This window comes from Branchiostoma floridae, unplaced genomic scaffold (assembly GCF_000003815.2).
Source record: "Branchiostoma floridae strain S238N-H82 unplaced genomic scaffold, Bfl_VNyyK Sc7u5tJ_1558, whole genome shotgun sequence".
NCBI lineage: Eukaryota > Metazoa > Chordata > Leptocardii > Amphioxiformes > Branchiostomatidae > Branchiostoma > Branchiostoma floridae.
This window is the reverse complement of record NW_023365757.1, coordinates 140354-162554: the sequence shown is the minus strand read 5'-3', so window position 1 is coordinate 162554 and position 22201 is coordinate 140354. Positions and strand designations below refer to the sequence as shown.

At 41.2% G+C, this 22201-nt stretch overlaps 3 protein-coding genes across 7 annotated transcripts in view; all 3 read right to left on the bottom strand.

Moving 5' to 3' along the window:
- Positions 1–684: 684 nt before the first annotated feature.
- Positions 685–6259, bottom strand: LOC118408138 (ankyrin repeat, PH and SEC7 domain containing protein secG-like). Its single transcript, XM_035808772.1, has 5 exons — positions 6043–6259; positions 3396–3578; positions 2434–2608; positions 1994–2113; positions 685–1636 (listed from the first exon to the last, which is right to left on the bottom strand). Exons 1-5 carry the CDS (start codon positions 6149–6151, stop codon positions 1444–1446), a joined length of 780 nt encoding a protein of 259 aa, XP_035664665.1. The 5' UTR covers positions 6152–6259; the 3' UTR covers positions 685–1443.
- Positions 6260–7404: 1145 nt separating this feature from the next.
- On the bottom strand, positions 7405–13068 carry LOC118408136 (serine/threonine-protein phosphatase 6 regulatory ankyrin repeat subunit B-like). Its single transcript, XM_035808768.1, has 5 exons — positions 12894–13068; positions 10605–10799; positions 9664–9862; positions 9085–9201; positions 7405–8768 (listed from the first exon to the last, which is right to left on the bottom strand). Exons 1-5 carry the CDS (start codon positions 13000–13002, stop codon positions 8576–8578), a joined length of 813 nt encoding a protein of 270 aa, XP_035664661.1. The 5' UTR covers positions 13003–13068; the 3' UTR covers positions 7405–8575.
- Positions 13069–14499: 1431 nt separating this feature from the next.
- LOC118408132 (poly [ADP-ribose] polymerase tankyrase-2-like) overlaps positions 14500–22201 on the bottom strand; it is a 124245-nt gene continuing 116543 nt past the window's right edge. For 3 of the 5 annotated variants that reach the window (XM_035808760.1, XM_035808765.1, XM_035808762.1), the window contains one exon: positions 21066–21886. In XM_035808760.1, the coding sequence (XP_035664653.1) occupies positions 21643–21886 (244 nt within the window). In that variant the 3' untranslated portion in view covers positions 21066–21642. Of the gene's footprint in view, positions 15451–15613; positions 15725–16255; positions 16431–17181; positions 17350–19414; positions 19585–21065; positions 21887–22201 lie in introns of those variants that run through there. The other 2 variants (XM_035808763.1, XM_035808761.1) reach the window with 2 other exon arrangements.

Sequence of the window (22201 nt, the reverse complement as noted above, 5' to 3'; positions counted from 1 at the left end):
CCACTAAAAAAACGTAAAAAAAACAGCCGGAGCCTAACCTCTGCTTGGAGAGTAGTGACTAGTGGCGTGAGCGATTGTCACGTGAGTAGATTGCGAACAGAAAGGAATATTGTACATGTATTGATTGATTAACTGGTTTTCTATTTCTTAATACTATTCAAAAGAATTATACTTTAGTTTGCAAGTCTGGCTTTTAGATCTAGTTATTGATATTCGAATAAATGCATGTACATTGCTATTATTCGCGCATGGGGCGCTTCTTGAGCTTAGATGCTATTATCTATATAGCCTCCAATGCAAACCCCTTTGACTTTCTTTACGCGTAAACCCCATTGGTTACCGTTACTAACCTTATTCCTTACTTTTGACTTGTACATGTTCAAAGGCGGACATGTCAGAAGTCAAATAGACAAGTAAATTATCTAGGTCACAAGCTGTACTCCTTGACCAGCTAACTTCTCTGATATGTCATCTGTCTTTTCGGTCAGTTTTCATTATCGTCGGCTCGTACAGGTTTATTCAGCAGAGGGTAACGATCTTTCTAGCCAACTGCATGGACAGTACGAAACAGAACTGAACAAATCTTCAGCAATAAACTGGGAAAGCTTAACACGTACCTGTTATGTCTAACATTAAAAACGTATATAGACCAGAATTTTCAAGGAAAGAAAGAAACTTTTGAGGTGTGTTTTATGGATTTCAAAAGTGTCATTGATCGAGAAATATTCTGCTACACATGTATAGGAAAAATAGATGTTCAAGGAAATTCATTCTATACAAACTTGTTGATAATTCTTTTTCTTGTATTCTTTCTGATTCACCTGAGAGAGCTAAACACTTCATCAATAAAATAACAGATTAAAACTCTCAAGTTCAGTAGAATGTCACTTTTATCAGATGAAACATGCGACTCAGAGAGAATATAAGACATAACTGTGACTATACTCTATGTCAGTGTATTATCATTGATCTGACCACAACACTCAACAGTCAGTTCAGTAGAAAAGTCACTTTTAAAACACGAAACAGGATCCAACGAGAATATAACGTTAACTGATAACTGTGACTATACTTATGCAAGTCAAATAGAATAAACAAACAAACAAAGCCTATCATCATTGATTTAACAACATGAAGTGTGGTCTCTTCAAACTAGTTTCGTTAAAATCTGACTACAGATCGACACTTTCACTGAAATTTACTTTCATTTCTAAGATAAACCCAACAAAGTCATAAAACTGTTTGACTTTAAAACTTGACACAACATTATGTTCTACATACAAGAACGTCAATATCATTAACTATAGTAAACTTAGCCAAACTTTGTTGATAAGTGGCTGTAGCGGCATCGTGTGCTCAACAGTTCTCCGTATAGAATTAAAAGTAGTTTCATGTCGTCGATAATACAAACTGGATGCACGAAGTTGTCAAGACTTTCTGCAGTTACCCTTGGTTTAAATGTTCTAGGATACGTTTATACATTGACGCGACCTTATTCTGAAAGGGTAATGGTTCCTCGTCAGGGTACACGTCATGCCCACAGCACTTCTTGTGTCCGACAGACCAGTGTTGTTTCTGACAGTCACGGCTGCAGTAGCGGGTCAGCTTGCACCCGGCACACAGCTTCAGGGTTGACCTGTAGAGCGGGTGAAACATGTAAACATGCTATTCAGAGACTGTGCAAACCTCAGAAGGTATTTCAAGCTCGCTCTGTGAGCTAGTAGAAAGTTAAATTGCACAAAATTTGGCACATTTTAGCTATGGAGCCGTCAACAAAACTTCAGGGTTGACCTGTAGAAGGTACATCAGCTATTCAAGGACTCAGTGTAAAATTCAGATCCGTTTTTCAACTACCTTTTGTAGTCTACAAAGACCTGGGTGATTTCATTGGAGTCAATAACATTCGCATATAGAACGGATGACACATCATGCTTGTTTATAAGACAATGTGAAAATGTCAGCACCAGATAAGGAGGTTCTAGTCAAAACCTACCTGTAGCCAGGTTTGCCACACTTAGGGTTGCAGCATCTCAACAGCTTGGACTTCATCGCCTCCTGTATCAACTTAACACACTCTTCACTTTCACGGGTTCCTACTGGTTTCTCAGCCAACCTGGTGGAGGATTTGACTTTTTTTTAGGAAACTTGTTCATGAGATTTCATTTACACACACACATACACACACACACACACACACACACACACGCACACATACATTCATACACACTGACACACACAAACACATGTACAGAAATGTGTGTCTGAACTGTGCGTGTGTGTATCACAATGACCATACACAAGAAAGACTAAAGTTAACACACTGCTGAGGCCTACGAGTCAGTCCAGGTTTATGAACAAGAAACCTACATAATACATACAAGAAACAATGGTTCATTTTTTTTATAGTAGGATGTGAAATCGATTGACACTTACCTCTTGGTTACATAATAGTTTGCCAAATCAGGCCTTGCTCCAAGCTCAATCAGTCTCCGAACTGTGTCGACATGGTTATAGCAAAACGCAGCAATAAGTGGAGTGTTTTTATAGGCGTCCCGTATGTCCAACGTCGCACCATGCTGCACCAGTAAGTCCACTATCTCTGTCCACCCTAAGTTGGATTTGTGACACAAGAAAAAATAGATATCATGTAAACGCTTCTTCTCTCCTTATGCCCCTGTCACACTGTCGACGATCATCGGGCGTACTTCGCGATTGCTGGAAGGTCGGGCGATTTTAAGATCGACAGAGGGTCCCGTGTATTTCTTGACTGAAAAACGTCCCTGCCACATTGCGCGAGGCTCGGGCGATCGCCTGTGAAAAAAACTGTGATAATAAGCTCCCATGTAATGATGCCACCCCGGCCTATTGCACGCGTAAGACAAAACGTTCCTCCCAAAAAGCCAATAGTTCGATAATTTTTAAGTCGTGGGTATTTTATTTTAATAGAGATCGCAGACTCGTCGTCCGATCGATTTTCGCGCAATGAGACAAGGGTATAAGGAATACATGTGTGTATATCATTTAGATAAATGATGAATGTAATCATGGTAAATCATAATACAAAGGCATTCTTTGATTCTAACGACATTTCTTGGTATACGAAGTAGATATGTATATCTGTATATCTAAAGACATATGTTAAGCACTATTTCTTATTTCATAATGAAGCAACTTTTTTATGGCATTTGTTTTAAATCCATTCGCACGCTCGCATCAGTTTTGGGTATCCAACTCCAAGATGATGTCATCCATATACATGTACTAGTAATCAAACAAATGCGGACTATATTATATGTTTTCTTATGTCCGTGAACATTTCGTAATGAAGCTTCATATATATGTCTAAAGCTTCGACTGGTATTTTCTAATCCTAAAATATCTTTTAGTTGACCTACCTTCTGCTGCCGCTGCATGAAGGGGAGCGAAGGCACAAACTGTTCTCCGCACCACAGACGCCCCCTTGCGGAGCAGCAGTCTCGCTATGTCCACACGCCCATGGACACAGGCACTGAACAATGCTGTATTTGGTGGATTGGATGACCTACTATCACTGCTCGTATCGAAATCAACGTCTGCACCTGCATTTTTTTAACCATGAATTATGTAAAAAAAATTAAAATCATTTTGCGTTGAAGCAGTTTTCTCATTTTTGTTAGCCTTCTTCGCAGACTTTTTGAGGCGGGTATTTGGGTTTCTCTCTAAACATGGGTTCTCTAAATGCAGGGAGAGTTTTCGCGCCAAAAAATGTCAGCGCTACTAAGAAGTCTGCGAAGAAGGCTAGTTCTATGATACACTAAGAAATGCGAAGAGACACACATTACAAGGCGTACATTTGTGAGTGAGACTCCAGAGAATAGTTGCCACTGCCATCAAGGAGGTTGATTTTAACATCCTTGCTGCCATTTACTTGAACAAAGGAACAAAAGATAAACATCCGTGGTATTCTTTTCAGCCCGAGCTCGTATGCAAATCGTCTGCATAACACAGAGGACCAAAAGGTGTCACTGGTGGAAGGTAATTCACACTTGTGTGCAAGTCCTTATCTTGTAATTTACATTTGAATAGTCTCAAGCCCTAGCCCTGTTTTCAAATGAAACTCTGAGGGAAAACAACAACACATTTTTTTGTATTTCTGAAAATGTATAACTACAGTAGAAAATTGACATGCTGAATGCGTAGATGGTTATGGTTAGCTTCGCCAAGAAGCTTATGTTTTTGCCGACTTGGGTCTGTATGTAGGTCAACAGGATATAACTCGAGAAATTGTGGATGGAACTTTTTTATTTTTTGCAGGTGTGTAGCGGTTGTTTAAAGGCATGCCTAGTTCGAAAATGGGTTACCTGGCGTTTTCCTATTGTACATTAGCGAGCTTGGTATTTTTTTTGGTGTTTTTTCGGGAGGCATAAGTCAAAATGTAGCTGGGCGATTTCCACGATATTTGGCAGGTCTGTAGCGGCTGTGGAAAGGATTGCCATGTGCGAGAATGGTTTAGCTACCTTTTACCTATGGTGCTGTAGCTGGCTTTGTATGTAAGTGCGTTTGTCTGTAAGCAAGATAACTCGAGATGTTCTTGATGGATGTTAATGATATTTGGTTGATAGGTAGGGGACACAGAAAGGAAGGTCAAGTTCGATAATGGGCCTCCTGGCAAATTGTTTTGGTACTGCAAGTGAGCATCAATCTTTGCGCCTAAATTTTCCAGAAGTGCCAGGTTCGTGATTTTTTACTGGTGGATAGCTGTTGGTACTAGGAGTCAATGGTCTAATTTTGGGCCCCCTAGCAGCTTGTTTGGAATTGCAGTGGGTGTTATATTTCGTAACTTTTTAGATGGATAACTCCTGCATTTTGTGAGCCATGAATCATGTAAAAAGAATTAAAATCATTTTACGTTGAAGCTTGGTTGAAGCAGTTTTCTCATTTTTGTTAGCCTTCTTCGCAGACTTTTTTGAGGCTGGTATTTGGGTTTCTCTCTAAACATGGGTTCTCTAAATGCAGGGAGAGTTTTCGCGCCAAAAAATGTCAGCGCTACTAAGAAGTCTGCGAAGAAGGCTAGTTCTATATACTAAAAATGCGAAGAGACACACATTACAAGGCGTACATTTGTGAGTGAGACTCCAGGGAATAGTTGCCACTGCCATCAAGGAGGTTGATTTTAACATCCTTGCTGCCATTTACTTGAACAAAGGAACAAAAGATAAAGTGGCCCACAACATCCGCGGTATTCTTTTCAGCCCGAGCTCGTATGCAAATCGTCTGCATAACACAGAAGACCAAAAGGTGTCACTGGTGCACGGTAATTCACACGTGTGTGCAAGTCCTTATCTTGTAATTTACATTTGAATAGTCTCAAGCCCTAGCCCTGTTTTCAAATTAAACTCTGAGCAAGGGAAAACAACAACACATGTTTGTATTTCTGAAAATGCAAGCCACTGTAGAAAACTGACGTGCTGAATGCGTAGATGGTTATGGGTTGTTTGTGCCTTTATTTAGACTACATGGCGGTAACACAATTCTGCAAATTGGGACGACTGGATTTTGTGCTACAGTATAACAAGGAGCTTTCATCAACTTGGGCATAAATTTATGAAAATGAAGCCATAATATCGGATATGATGGCCGAACTCCCCAAATTCCTCTGTTAGATTAGACCGAGGATTTTTAACCCCATTGATTAGACCAACACCGTCCTAATTCGTACATGCATTTTTTTTTCAGCCAGTGAGTGTGGTGGACAAAATTATGTAGCAGCAAGGAGGTTATATCACAAACGAAAGTCTCGTCTATAAACTCTTTCGATCACGGAAGCACTGACGAGTCCTGCTAAATTTGAACAACTACAACGTACAAGACTATAGTTTATATCGATTGCATGACGCGAGTCTATAGCAGAGTAGAGCCTCTAGCACAGCACAATACATTAGAGTTCTTCGCTTCTGCCAGGCAGGAATTCCAGTTTTAATTTTGGGCCGCTGAACGTTCAAGCAAAAAAAATATATACTAATATATATCACTCAAGAAAAGATAATTTCAATCTGTACTTACCAGCTTTCAAAGCCTTTTTAACACCTCGAAGTGATCCAAACTCAGCGGAATACACCAGATATTCATTTGCAGTAAGAGTTCCCCTCGGAGTTACAAATTTTGGTGCCATTTCGTCAGGACAAGGAGGTAAACAAGACCACCGTTGTCGACACCTCGCGCGAGTAGCTGTCAGAGTCAAAACTGAATAGCTATTGTTTTGGTATGCTAGCTGCTGTCACGTGATTAGCTTGTGAACGTAAAAGTTTAGAAAATTAATACATGTATTGATAGATGAATATTCTACTTGGCAATGCATATCTTCGCATTCAAGTCTTGCTTTTGCTTCTAGTGATTTATGAACAAATATACGAATACATCACTATTAGTCGCACATAGGACTGTGTGCTTTTTGCGCTTGGATGCTATCTTCTAACCCTCAGTTGCTGACCCGACCCCTAATCTCCAAGCAGACCCTAGCCTCTACCAGGCTTCGTGGTTTGGTGGTCTAATTGTAGAAATTGGTCAAATAGAGTAAATACTACGCTAGGGGAGTCAGCCGGCCGATTAGGGACATTCTCCAAACCACACATTGTGGTTTGAAAAATGAACCTTCTCGGCCGGCTGACTCCCCTAGCGTACGGTGACTCTATTTGTCCAATTTCGACAATTAGACCATCAAACCACGAAGCCTGGTAGAGGCTAAGCAGACCCTACGGTAGCCAAAGATACATGTAGTAACAAAAGCTGCCAGTGGCCAAAGACACTCGTAGGCCAGTTTCACTCCTCTGACAGCATCAGTGATACTACTAGTATCTTAGGCTATCGTAGGATCTGCTCGGAGATTACCGCCCCCCCTCCGGCTGATTTCAAGTTGTTAGCAATGACGTTCTTAGTCTCGCAGCAGAGGTTGATGGGGAAATCGTGACCTTTTTCTCATATGCCTTCTTTTTCTGTCACCTAACACCAGTAGTGATAGCTGGTGGGATGTTCTATAACCTCAGGCTCTTTTAGAGAGGACACTATAGAATTACCGTTTTCTCAGTAAGTTAGGTTATATACCTACTACATCTCATTGGTTAACCACGGTATATACTAGTAACCTCCTTGACCTAAGTCCTAACCCTACTCTGTCTTGTCCCTGCACTCATGCCACCTAGTATAATCAAGGAGCTTTTATCAGATTGGTATAATATAAAAGGTGGCTAACAACTTTCCCAGCTTATTACAACCACATCATAACTGTACTGTTATCGATAATGTTTTGTTGTTGTTTTGTATGTAGCCTCTTAGTACTATTATCTGTATAGCTATTAGTTGTTATTGGTTGCCATACATTGTACCCTGTGCGATCGTTGAGCAATAAATTCATTCATAACACATCGGTCCGCTCTGTTACTTTTATTAGGTGAAACACGCTTCAGTGATTATACAGTGATATTGATTTAACAACACTCTATAGATAGAAAACGATAATGTGGTAGCCTGGATGTCAGGCTGTTTCATGGGCCTACACTGGCTAACTCCTTGGCTCTAGGGCCAGCATGTCTCCAATTTTTTACCCTCGTGATCCTTGAGGACTGTTGGTCCTAGAGCCGAGGGGAGGTCCTTTGAAACAATCTGACATCCAGGCTAGAAGTGTTCACTACAGAAGTGGCTTTGTAAACAAAATCCTACTTTTAATGATACACTCTAACTTTACCATCATCAACAAGATAAACCAAACCAAAAATATAAAACCGTCTCTAACCTTTTGGACAGAATACATGTGTAAAAGAAGACAGGAAAACATGTCATGTTATTTTCTACATAAAGATGCCATCACAATAATACTTGTATTCATAGTGAGAGATAAACATGGCTCTGAAAGTCTGATCTTTCATTCTACATTCTACATGTATATGGCTGTAGTAGAATCGTGTAGTCAACCGTGCTTCATGATGTCGTCATTGAACGTTGTAAAAGTTGTACATATGATTCATATCCTTACAGTCTCTCAAAGCTGTTTCATAAAAAGCCGACTAGTTTCGTTTCTAAGATAAACCAAACAAGGTATAACACTGTATAACACAGCATGACTTTTACCACAACATTTTATATTTATCATGTTCTACGTAAAAAGTGCCAACATCATTATCCATAGTGAGAAATAGCTGTATTATACATAAAGTCTGGTAGCATCAAACTTGTTACTTTGGACTACATTTGATCATGTGGCTGTATCATGTGCAGAACAATTCTTTTTGTGTATGGAATAATAAACTATTTCCTGCCGTCGGTAAGGATGCAGCGTTGAAAATGGAGTTACCCTTGATTAAATGTTCTAGGAGGCGTCTTGCCATGTACGCGTGTCTATGTAATCTCCAAACAGATCCTACGGTGCCATAATATAGTATCAAAGTTGACCAAGGAGTATAGCCGGCCAAAGGGAGTCAGACGGTGGGTTTGATACTATATTACGCCACCGTGGATCTGCTTGGAGATTATGTCTATCACGGAAGGGTAGTTGTTCCTCGTCAATACAATAGGCCATTACGAGCCAAAATGTCAACTAGAGTTACCCTTGGACGAAATGTTCTAGGAGGCGTTTTGCTATGTACGCGACCCTATCAGGGAAGGGTGGTGGTCCTTTGTCAGTGTACACGTCATGCCCACAGCACTTCTTGTGTCCGACAGACCAGTGTTGTATCTGACAGTCACGGCTGCAGTAGCGGGTCAGCTTGCACCGGCCACACAGCTTCAGGGTTTTCCTGTACAGGGTAAAAAAAAACTATTCAGGAACTGTGCAGAATTCAGAAACGCTCAACGGTTGTTCAATTCCCGTCTATAACTAAAAAAACTTTAGACAGAATCATAAACATTTTGTAATTTCTTTCTATATACTAGTAACATTGGCACATACTATGGAACTTGGGAGGATGGCAAAGTGTGCTTGTCTTCTAAGACAAAGTGAAAATAAGATATTCTAACGGTTTGACCATCAGTATCGTTATATGTACAACTGATGTATCAATATAATGTACTGCTGTACTACTGACATTTTAACAAATCATTTTCTAAACGTACCTGTAGCCTGGTTTGCCACACCTAGGGTTGCAGCATCTCAACAGCTTGGTCTTAATAGCCTCTTGTATCAGCTTCATACACTCTTCGTTTTCGCGGGTACCGAGTTGTTTCCCCAACCTAGTGGAAGTGGGATGGGTATGACTTAAGTTAAGGACGCCAGAACTACAATGCAGTGAGGACACATCTCCCTCTCATACCTTATACATGTTGTGTCGACCTAGGTTACATATATGAATGGTCATGTGTACGTGCGTGTGTGCGTTGTGTGCATGTGGGTGGCATCAGAAGCTATCTGCCACCTGAAAATCAAGACCATAGCAAAAAAAGATACAAAATAATTACGTTCTGCTGCAGTACCAAAATCACACACTACGGGACCAAATTCGACCTTGACCTTCATCTTACCAACACCTAACCGCATAAAAAATGTCTTTACAATCCATCCAGAGATTCTAACCACAAATAATCTGACTTGAACACAAACAGACAGATCGACAGACAAACAAACGGACGAACATTTTTCATGAAGGTTAAACAATCTTTCATTGTATATTTCTGATAGAAGGATATGACACTTGCCTCTTGGCTGCTTTGGGGGTTATAGGAGCTATATAACAGTCTGCCAAACAGTCAGGTTTTGCTCCGAGCTCAATCAGTCGCCGAACTGTGTCGACATGAGTGTAGCCACATGCAGCCATGAGTGGAGTGTTCTTGGATTCGTCCTGTGTGTCTACTGTTGCACCATGCTGCACCAGCAGTTCCACCACTTCTGTCCACCCTGTGTTGAATTTGCGGCAAAAGAAAAATACGTCGATGAAGGCTAGATAGCCTGTGTTACACAAATTCTTCTGTCCGGGGCTGTAACTGGCCCATCCCCGCGGAGGAGGCCGGCGGATGCTGGGCGGGCTGCTATGAGCGAGATTTAATCAGGCTACAGACTAGGCCTCCAGGTAATAAGATACACACTAGGTAATAAGGTACTCACAAAAAACTACTACTCAAGCAACTGGATATGGTTCAAAATCATGCTTTAGTAACTGTTTTGCCAGAAAGAATGCATATCATGTAAACGTTTACTCTCCAAGCAGAGGTTAGTCTCCGGCCGTTTTTCAATGTTTCTTTAGTCGTTCTGGGGGGCTTTCTATTTTGTATTAGTAGTATCTTGTATTGTCAAAATCTCTGCTTGGAGAGTTGTAAACGTTGCCTTTCACGAAAGAATACTATAATGCAATGCACATGACTTTGTGTAACTTTACTTGCAAACAAGGTACATGTATTTAAGTAGTATTTTAACGGCATTCCTTGATATACGTGTCATACGTTACTGAGCCTAGCCTAACGTTATATACTTATCATCTCCCTTTTGTGAAGGCGTGAACTGTTCGCAATTAAAAGTTATATCTACTTTTTAAGTTATATTTTGTAGCTCCGATTGTCAATTATGTTATCTTCACAGACAAGCATTTGTTTTGACAACGACTGAATGAGATTTAAACCGCCATGGATTTGAATTGACCTACCTTCTGCCGCTGCTGCATGAAGGGGAACGAGACACTGCGCTGTTCTCTTCACCATAGACGCCCCCTTGCGGAGCAGCAGTCTAACTATGTCCACATACCCCTTGACACAAGCAGCGTACAGTGCCGTACAGGGTGGTATGGCCATGATGGCGGGTGAGATCTCACAGTGCCGCGTATCAAAGTCAATATCTGCACCTGTATGCATTTTGTGAACCACGATTTAGAATTACACAAGTGAGATTTCATATTGACATAGGTATGGTGGCAAGGAAGTCAAAGTTGAATGTGTTCCAATGAAGTTCAAAGGAAAGTATTTTCGCTGTTCATTGATGTCATCATGAGTACAAAGAATGTAGTTCATATACAACGTCTAGTAAACCTATCACTAGTCTCTACCAGACTCCATGGGGCTCAATAATCCCAAAGCAGATCCTACTCTCCAAGCAGAGGTTAGGCTCCGGCTGTCTTTTTAACGTTTTTTAGTCGTTTTATCAGGCTTTCTATTTTGTCATTTTTCTTGAAGTACGCCAGCGTTTTGACACAGTAAGATATAAAAAAAAGACGTTAAAAAAACAGCCGGAGCCTAACCTCTGCTTGGAGAGTAAGCAGATCCTACGTTGCCATAAGATAGTATCAAAGCTGACCAAGGAGTATACCCGGCCCAAGGAGGTTGAAAATTTCTTTTTCAACCCCCTTGGCCGGCCAAAGGGAGTCAGACGGGCACCGGTCGCATAAACAATCCTAGGTCGGCTTCACTCTTCTGCTAGCTTTTGATAATATTATGCTACCGTATGATCTGCTTGGAGATTAGGTCGCAAGCCTGTGTTGACACAGTCTTTTGCTGGCTCTGGCGTGCGGCAACTCTTTTTTTGCCAAACTTTTTATTCACACGCTCACATCAGTCTTGGGTTCTTAGAGGATGTCACTCATGTAATCGAATCAAAATGGACAAGTGCAAAGATATACACATGACAATAGAGATCGACACTAGTTTACAATTCAATTTGTGAATGAAACTCCTGGGAATAGTTGTCACTGCAATTGGGCTGTTCGAAAAGATAACGACAGAGGGGTGTGGGACGGGAGAGGATGGACTGGAAGGGGGTAGAGTTCAAGCATTTCGGATTGGGAACTTAGGTAAGATAAGCCGGTAAAATAGTGTTAGGCAGGGATTGAGCAATTTAGACTGGAAACTATAGGGTAGGCACAACATTTGACTTTGCACCTCTTCCATCCCTCCCTGTCGTTGTTTGGAACAGTCCATTTACGACAGCAATGGTCCCACACAGCCAGGCCCTGCACACAGCCATTCACACATATGGTTTCTTTTTCAGCCCGAGATCTTATGCAAATGATCACGTAGCATGAAAAAGATCAAAGGGTGTCACTGCTACACTGAACTTCACACTTCTGTGCAAGTCTTTATGACCCTTTATCTGTTCATTTACATTTTAATTATCATCTACACGTCTAAATCCCTGTTTTCAAAATGATTGTATGAAATATAGTTTCTGTATTTTCTTTTTCTGATCAAAATGTAAACAACAATTGAAAACTAAATATGAAAAGAACAAAACAACACTACTTCTGTGGCGTAACTGCAACTAGTACTAGGAGACCCTAGGAGCCGGAAAAAAGACTATCTACAGGTACTAACAGTGCTGTGCACAGATACTGGTTTATCAACAGTTCCGATGGGTAGTTGGTGGGAGAATTAGGCCAAGAAATTACAAAATATTAGGTCTAGACTGTCGATGAGAATGTTACCCCTCCTTGCCCAAACTAAACTGAAGTGCTGAACATGGAATGTATGGCTAACACAGACCAGGTTATGAATGGCAAAATTCGGCAAAATGGGTTGGATAGATTTTGTGTTATGGTGTTTTAAATAAAACCATATGGTATGGTAAACAAACTCCACGCAGTTTTAATATTCTCACTGTTTTGCGAAATTCTACTACACTGTGAGTGACCTTTAGCCTAGTTTAGGAACATTTCACACTAAAGAGTCGTAAAGTCGTATTTATCGTCTTTTGACAACGGAAACACACGACTTTTGCTATTTTGAACCAAAATTCGTACCTGACTGCATGACGCAATTGCAAGTCTACTCACTTTTAGAGTAGAACAGAATAGAATAGAGACTCTAGTACATGTGCACAGTACACTTTCGGAATAGTACAGTAGAGTTCTTCGGCCGGGCAGTAATTTCAGTTTACAGTTTTGGCCGCTCTCCAAATTTTAATCAAATTATAAGAAAGACCTAGAAAGAATTCCAATCTGTGTTACCTGCTTTCAAAGCCGCTTTTACGCCTCCAAAGAATCCGTTATCAGCAGCATACACCAGATATTCATCCGCGTTTAACGTTGCCTTCGGAGTTACAAATGTTGATGCCATGTTTTTTGTCAGTCAGGACCGCCGTTGTCAACACCTTGCGCGAGTGCTGTCAGTGTCTGAAGTGACGGGGCATGGGCAGAAGTTGTTTTGTCACGTGAGCGTTTGTTTTGCTACGCAAGCTATTGTCACGTGGATAGCTTGTGAACATAAATATTCAGAAAATTAATACATGTATGATTAGCCGATTTTCTCTTCAATATATATGTACACATATTTAAATGTGTGTACTTGTTGTTTTCTTTCAGTGATTGCTGCACAGATATCCGAAGACATTGCTATCAATCCCGCTTTAGTAGGGTCGTGTGAATTTTGCGCTTGGATGCTGTCTTCTAGGCTGTTGCAGACCCCCTTCGGCTGTTTTCTTTTAGCAAGTAGGTGTGTTCTAAATCCCTTGTTGTTAGCTAGGACATTATATGGTCAACGTCAACGCCAACACTTCTAAGCAGATCTTGCGGTACCATAAGATAGTATCATAAGCTGGGGAGGGAATTTAGCCACCAGAGGAGTTTTATTAGCCGCCAACTCCTCTGCCGGCTAAACTCCTTCCCCAGCTTAGCCTTATGATACTATCTTATGGTACCGCAAGATCTGCTTGGAGTTTAAACAATTCTGTCATGTCCGGATGTGAAAGATGTATTATGTGATCTCCCCGTCCAACCTAGCCTGTATCCAGCCGTATTATATATAGCTCCCGAGTCTCTTCTATATTTGCGGAGAGGACAGAAGAGACTCGGGAGCTATAATTAGTATAAATATAATACGGCTGGATATCGATACCAGGCTACGTTCAACCTTGTTTGATTTGAGAGAACACAAATCAGATCTGCCTTTGAAGAAAAAAAAGAAGAAATGATTAACTGATCATGAATGAATAAATTTTCACCAAACTGGTAAAGCCAAGGATAAAGCTACACTACCTCTTCCTTTTAACATGAAAGGCTCCGATTTGGGACAAATTTAAGATAAAAAAGTTTCAACAATTTTATTTGCAATAATAGTTTGGCACAATCCTACACAACTCAAACTTTGACCTCAGTACTTGAAACAATCCATATAGAGGCTTGTTCACTTTTGGTTGCAATATTTAATGACTTTACGTTACTCTTCAAAGAGGCAACGAAGTTAACAGGCACACATTGTAGAAAAGCGGGATCCTTCGTCTTCTAGTTTCTTAAAAAGAAGGCAAACCTGATAAGCTATGTGTTCTTCGTTTATCTGCTAGTACATATACTTGCAAATTTGCAATTGACCTTCGGGCAAAATATGGCATCATCATCGTTACTCTTAAAGCAGAGCGTTTGAGGTCGGACGGATTGACCGTTGTTTATATATATTTCTATATCTGCTAATTGTTACGGGGTATTTTAGGGATCCTGACAAGATTTCAAGACACCCAAAAAGTGACCACACTAACGCTACCCGTGCCACTTTGCAGCTTATTACAATACATGGCTTAAACACTTCCCCAGCTTATGACAATAAAACCACTTAAACTCATTGGTCCGCTTTGTTACTTTTATTATGTGAAACACGATTCAGTGATTATACAGTGATATTAATCTTGCAACATTCTACAGATAGAAAACAAAAATATGGTAGACTGGGTGTCAGGCTGTTTCAAGGGCACACATAGGCCAACTCCTCCGCTCTAGCCTAGGACCGGCAACATGTCTGTTGGCAGCGGAGGAGCAGGCTTACGTATAGCCTGCATACCAGACTATTTCCAGGGCTTGCACAAGCAAAGTCTTTGGCTCCAGGTCCAACATACCCCGAAGGGAAATTCTACAACTGGCCAACAAGGGGCCCAGTGATAGCATTCTTTGGGGGAATGATGGTCCTAGAGCCGAGGAGCTGGCCTGTCTAAGTCCAGGAAACAGTCTGGCATCCAGGCTAGCTTGTGTAACCCTTTGAAACAGGCTGGTATCCTGGCTATTAAAGTGACCACTACAAAAGTGGCTTCGTTAAAACAATCCTACTTTCCATGTTAAACTTTTAACTTCTTTTCTACGATTCTAAGATTAACGTTAGCAAATCAAAAAACATAACGACGCATAACATTTGGGACAAAATACATGTGAGAAAATAGAAAACATGGCACGTTATTTCTACATAATAACGCCTGAACTACGATCTATGCACTAGTATTCATACATTACTACGTTGAGTATGGCTGAAGTGGTATCTTGTGGTCAACAACGCTTCATATGGAATTATCAGCCATATATTGCCTTCAGTGACTGTTGTATATGTTTTAAACATAATTCGGATCCGTGTTTTTGAGCGAAACCTTCCATTAACGAAACCCAATGCTCGAAGGGGTCTTCTTGCTCGTCAGAGTACGCGTCATGCCCACAGCACTTCTTGTGTCCGACAGACCAGTGTTGTTTCTGACAGTCACGGCTGCAGTAGCGGGTCAGCTTGCACCGGCCACACAGCTTCAGGGTTTTCCTGCAGAAGATGTAACAGATGCATGAGCTATTCAGATAAGTTTTCAATTTTTTTTTGCATGCTAGAAATTCTATTTTGGTCAACGTCTGCACATAGGACAGATTACAAAGTTGTTACCGAGGTGAAAATAAACCATTATGACGTTAACGGCAGCAAAACCTACCTGTAGCCAGGTTTGCCACACTTAGGATTGCAGCATCTCAACAGCTTGGTCTTCCTCGCTTCCTGCACCAGCTTAGTACCCTCGTCGATGTTTCCGGCTGCTTTCCCCAACCTAGTGTAAAATATAACTCATTTAGAGACACAGAGAGAGCGTGAGTGAGCGTGAGAGAGCATGAGAGAGCGTGAGAGAGCGTGTGAGAGAGTGTGTGAGAGAGAGAGAGAGAGAGAGAGAGAGAGAAGAGAGAAACAGACAGAGACCTCATTCGCTAGCATCTAATACTCTACTATCAGTCAATCTGGCCGATTTCTACCATCAAAGAGATAGAGACAGTCATAGAGACAGAGAGAAAGAGACAGAGGGAGACAGAGACAGTGAGAGAGAGGGAGAGAGAGAGACCATAAGAGAGAGACACAGAGAGAGACCGTGAGAGAGAAAAAGAGAGAGAGAGAGAAACAGACAGAGACCTCATTCGCTTCCATGAAAAAAAGCTTGAGCCCCGGTAGTAACTGGATGGCACACAGGCTACTCTCATACACGACTTGGCTGAAACATAGAAACAAACAAGGTTTGTATAGATAATTATTTAGATTCATCAACATTCGCTCATTCTATAGTCTGATGGAGGACGTATGTGAGACTTGCCTATCGGCTACAAAACCGTCGAGATTATCAGTCCTTGCTCCGAGCTCGATCAGTCGCCGAACTGTGTCGACATGCTTGTAGCCACATGCATACATCAGTGGTGTGCACTGGAAGCCGTCCCGTACGTCTACTGTTGCACCATGCTGCACCAGCAAGTCCACCACTTCTGTCCACCCTAAGTAGGATTTTGGTCAAGAAAAATGCAGATCGTCATACGGTGAATGTTGCGTTCCAGGAACTAATATGCAATGAATGGAACACATGTAAACACAAGTTACTTTTTCACATCGTATACGACACGAAAATCTATTAAACCGTTACAAATTATTGCAAATTCCTTAAATCACGCGCTTGTGTAGTCTGGCTGTTCATCCTTTTACATGATTTGCATAGTTGCCGTCTTATTTTATCAAACGTCATCTACACATAAAAAAATCACGTATACGAACACGCACGCACACACATACACACACACACACACACACACACACAAACACACACACACATACATACACTGTGATACATACATATAATTCATAAACACTACCCAAAAGACAAGCATTTGTACCTTAGAGACAAGCATTTTTAAAAATCTCCAAACAGATCCACGGTGCGTAATGTATGTTTGTTTGTTTTTGTTTGTTTGAACCTTTATTTATTTATGTATAGTATCAAACTCCCTGGCCAGCTTTGATACTTTCTTATGGCACCGTAGGATCTCATCTGCTTGGAGATTTTTTTTTTTTTATCCTAGTACTAGGGGCCGGTACGAGCCCCCCGGTATACTAGTAGTAGTACATTCCTCTCCCGGCATTTTGCCTTTCCCGGCACATTTTTCTTTCCCGTCGTATTCCCGAATCCTAAAAAAAGAACAACTTTCACCAAGGCCCTAGAGACGCCGGTCAAGGAGGCTAGAATTAACCTACCTTTCAACGCTGCTGCATGAAGGGGAGCAAATGAACCCGTTCTTTCCACCATAGAAGCCCCCTTGCGGAGCAGCAGTCTCACTACGCCGACATGTCCAGCGATGGAAGCGATGTACAGTGCTGTGCCTGAGAAATCTTCTATCGTATGTTTGAAGTCGATGTCTGCACCTGGGTTTGGTGAAGATTCATGATATTGCATGACGATTTTATGAGGAAGTGAAACAAATTCAAATACTGATAGTAGCCTTTAGATAACCTCCAAGCAGATCCAACGGTGGCATAAGATAGTACATGTATTATAGCTAAAGTCATAAGCAGGCAAAGGAGTTTAGCCGGCTAAAATAGAAAGCCCTATAAAAACGCCTAACAAATATAAAAAAACATCCGTAGCCTATCAGGTAGATCTTTGCTGCCGGAAGAGTCCGACTGGCTCGTGGCGGTAAGATCAGTCAGTCGTGCACTGTACTTCGCACTTATGTACAAATTGCTATGAATAATCACCTACTCATAAAAGGTCCCGCTTGGTTAAACTTTTCTGTGCATTTCTGCTGTAAACTGAAAATCTACACCAGTTAAGTGCTTGTAAAAATAAAACAGCAATACAAAAATGCAAATAGTACTAATTTAGGTCTTTTTAAAAACTACGCTTGGAGAAAACAACACATCGGTACTGTGCACAGATGTTACTCTATTCCGGTGGTCAACTTGGCGGGGTGCTCAGTGGGGGATTGGAGGCAAGAAATAACATTCAGTACTAATTAGGCCCAGGCCAGCAAAACACAAACAATCCTAAAAGAATAGAAACCCCCGACAAAAACGCATAAAAAGACGTTGAAAACCAGAAGAAGAAATGTCAACTTTGACACCGAAGATATGTGAAGGATCCTTATGTACAAAAGATAAGTCGTGTCCATAATCCACTCCATATTGGCCAGACAAGCTGTTAAATAAGCAAGAACAAAAAATAACATGGCAAACTAGAACCACACAACACGCCAAAATACAGCGAAGGACAAAAACTTCATAAGCTCTGCGGCGAGCTCGAGAGTAGAGATGATTTTGGTAGAGACACCGACGATACTTTAAGGAACAAAAGACAGGTCGTTATCAACTTATTTAGATCACAGACTGAAGTTCATGGAAACAATGACATAAACTAGAGTTCGGGGACCTCATACCTCCATAAAATATTTATTGCTTTTTTGTGGATGGTATGTATGTTTATAGTTGGTTGTATTTGAGATTAAAAGTTATGTATGTTATGGGAAAGAAGTGGTGTAATCATTTAAATATCGCAAACGGGAACAAAATATTGGTGCGAAAACCACAGACAGTAACCACTCATTTTCCAAGACAGGCATTATGTTCTACATACTGGGATAAATCGCAACTGTATGATTTGTCATAATATGACATATGACAAAAACACTACTGCAATACAAGAAATACAATACAGGATACAAACACATCATCAACACAACCAAAAGGACATGAAATATCCGACAACCAATACCTACATGTAGGATACGGGGACAAGTTGGTGCCCGATATATAATAATGCAAGTACTTACCAACACAACATCAGCATAAGCCACACGGACCACAAAATCTAACAGCGCAAACAAAGTATAACACACCAGGTCCCCAAAGGCACAAGTGGCTAAATACAAAGTTATTTATCATATTCAAATTGTCCAGCATCGGGGAACAGTTGCCCAGCATCGGGAAACAGTTGCCCAGCATACTAACGAAACTTCCGGGTTACGCAGCCCAAAACAGATGTTCTAGAATGTTGGGCTGGGCAAACAGGGGCACTAATGTGCCAACTGCTACAAATATTTGAAACGGTCCTAAGCAGACATAAATAAAACTAATGGGGGTTCCCCATACAGCTGTCATAGAAATCACCTCACCATCTGCTTGCAGCTAAGCCCATTAACAAACACATAAAGCACGATGCCTGTACCAATATATCTCAAATATAGGGGTGATTTCTGACATTATTACATCGATTATAACGACAGATACGGCTTCCAAAATCTCATCGTTTCAAGCTTTTATCACACCGCACCAACACAACAAGTATGAAACCAATCCATCCAGCCGTTCTTGAGTAAACATCTACACAGACAGAGACACCTAACAGAAAATATAACCTCCATTCCATGACATTTCATGGAGGTAATTATTTGAAGCCGAGATTCCAACAATAGGTAACTCGGTCGGACTTTACCAGCTTTCAATGCTGCTTCAGCGCCTTCAAGTGAGTCGTGGATAGCAGCATGCATCAGAGCTTCATTCGCAGTTGCCGTCATTTCGTTTAGGACCGTTGTCGACACCTCTTACGCCTAAACTTTATGACTGGATCCAAACTGAAGAGGCGTGGGTATGGGTGGGAGTTTGGTCACGTGAGCCTTTGTTTTGACAGATAAGAGCGACATGAGAACGTAAGGGTTTAGAAAAGGACGAATTGAAAACCTAGTTGTTTTCTATTCTATCACTAATTTTAACGATGATTATCATATTTTTCTACTAAGGTACTACTATTGTGTCAAGTGATCAATGCAGAAATATGCGAAGAAATCGCTATTACTCGCCCTTCCGGGTTTGTGCCTCTTGCGCTTGGCTGCTATCATCACTGCTGCTTCAAGCAGATGTTGGACAGGGGATTGCTACCTTCTTGCTTGCTCCGGGTGTAACAAACGAAAGAGAGTGACAATATGAACTATACTTTCCACATTGTTGACAGATTAAATGATGAGATGATAAAAAAGCCTTTTAAAAGTGTCTGTCTAATCTTTTCTACTTTAAATTCACACTTCAAGTTCAAGTCTGTTTGATCTTCGTATTTTCACATTTCAGTCGCCCACAGTACTTCATTTTCACTTCGGGCATACATCAGATATACATTAATTTGAAAATTGTTGAATTTTAGGAACAGAAGTGATTGTCTGTTGCGCGTTCTGCTTCATTTCCAAAATGCCTCAATTTTCAACTAAAAACTATACTTACCTTGCGAGCTAGACCATTGTCAAGAGCACTGGCGGGGTGAATGTTTTATATGTTGTGATTTAGATGAACTGGGAAGCGATTTGCCGGGTTATATTAAAATTCCACGGGCCGGCGGGGGTGTTCTCGGAATGTCCGCTTTAATTTTCCCGAGAACTATAACCTAATCTCCAAGCAGATACCCTGAGAGCCAGACAGGACCGGGTAGCTAGCGAGTTTTGTTCGGGGATCCAAGGCAGTCAGCCCGCAGATCTCACATTAGTGCTCCGGGGAGTTATCGAAGGGTAGATAAACTGTCCTAGCTGCCCGATCCCGGCTGGCTCCCAGGGTACCAAGCAGATTCCTCCGTGGCATAAGACAATAACATAAGCTGGGGAAGGAGTTTAGCCGGCAGAGGAGTAATGCTGGCCTCCTCTGTCGGCTTAACTCCTTCCCTAGCTTATGTTACTGTCTTATGCCACGGAGGAATCTGCTTGGAGATTACTGTAACCATTCCCGAGGGCTATACGCTTATAAAGGAAGGAACGTCTGCTTTCCAAGAGGACTGTACGCTTGAAAGTCGAGGACCGTCTGCTTTTCTCATGTTTCTTTTCCTTATTCCTTTTATGACGTTGTACTGATAGAAAAAACAGCAGGCGTTCACGTGATTTGAGGCTTATTGGACCTTATTGGTCCAAGAAAATAGCAAGAGCGGACCTGGACCTAATTCTCTGGACCTGGACCGTACTTGTAATTTCTGTTTGGGTACCCACCCCTACACCCAGGTATTTTTCCTACCTTAAACTATCAAGGAAGTGGCACCCATGCTGCCTTGAAGTAATATAAGATGGTTAAGCAATACCACAGATTGTTAGAACCACACAGTAACTCATCAGTCCACTCTGTTACTTTTATTATGTGAAACCAAGGAGCTCTTAGCTTCTTGGTGAAACACGCTTCAGTAATTATACAGTGGCATTGCTCTAACACTCTACAGATAGAAAATGATAATGTGGTAAACTGGATGCTTGACTGTTTTAAGGGCCTACACAGGTCAACTCCTTAGCTGTGGGGACAACATGCCCACAAGGTACTAGTACCCTCATGGTCTTTGGGGTCTGTCGGCCCTAGACTCTACGACCGAGTAGTAAGACTGTGTATGCCTTTGAAACAATCTTGAATCCAGGCTAGAAAAGTGTTCACTACAAAAGTGAGATTGTTAACAAAGAAATCCTGCTTTCTATCTTACACCCTGCTTTAACTTAACTTTCTTCAACAAGGTAAGGCGAATAAAAAAATCAAACTGTATAAACATTTCAACAAAAAAACATGTGCGAAAAGACAAGAATACATGCCATGTTATTTTCTAAGAAGCATCACAATGAGTATTCCAAGGGAGATGAACAAGCCACTGATCTTTCATTACATCCTCGCTGTGGTGTCATCATGCAATCAACACCGCTTCATAGAGAATTATAAGTTAACATATGTCGTTAATGAACGTTCTAAATGTTGTACACTTGAAAAGAGTCCATGTTCTTGAACATGATCTGCCAGTGAGTCAGCCCAATGCTGGAAGAACTCGGCTCGCTTGCCAGTGAACGCGTCATGCCCACAGCACTTCTTGTGTCCGACAGACCAGTGTTGTTTCTGACAGTCACGGCTGCAGTAGCGGGTCAGCTTGCACCGGCCACACAGCTTCAGGGTTCCGGTTGACCTGTAGAAGATATGACAGGTACAACAGCTGTTCAGATAAGTCCTATTTTGCAGGCTATACGTATACCCTTATGGTAACAACGTCTGAACATAATGCCCAATGACAAGGTATGGTCTTATCAGATAACGACAATGACAATGACAACGATCTTTATTTGCATGACCTTGCCCATATGGGCTAAATGCAGTAGTTACATAAAACGTTGCTGTAAAGAATCTTTACAGTGTCAGTGGGAGAGACAGAACAACTAATGCTATGCTACACTATAAGTACATCTATCGTTTACAAAATTGTCAAATATGTAATGCTATACTA

Coding starts and splice junctions, on each gene's coding strand:
- LOC118408138 (XM_035808772.1), bottom strand. CDS start 6,151: ATGGCACCAAAATTTGTAACTCCGAGGGGAACTCTTACTGCAAATGAA. Junction 3,579..6,042: donor TAAAAAGGCTTTGAAAGCTG/GTAAGTACAGAT, acceptor AAAAAAATGCAG/GTGCAGACGTTGATTTCGAT. Junction 1,637..1,993: donor TGTGGCAAACCTGGCTACAG/GTAGGTTTTGAC, acceptor CCCGCTCTACAG/GTCAACCCTGAAGCTGTGTG.
- LOC118408136 (XM_035808768.1), bottom strand. CDS start 13,002: ATGGCATCAACATTTGTAACTCCGAAGGCAACGTTAAACGCGGATGAA. Junction 9,863..10,604: donor TCATGCAGCAGCGGCAGAAG/GTAGGTCAATTC, acceptor AATTCAACACAG/GGTGGACAGAAGTGGTGGAA. Junction 9,202..9,663: donor ACCCCCAAAGCAGCCAAGAG/GCAAGTGTCATA, acceptor CACTTCCACTAG/GTTGGGGAAACAACTCGGTA.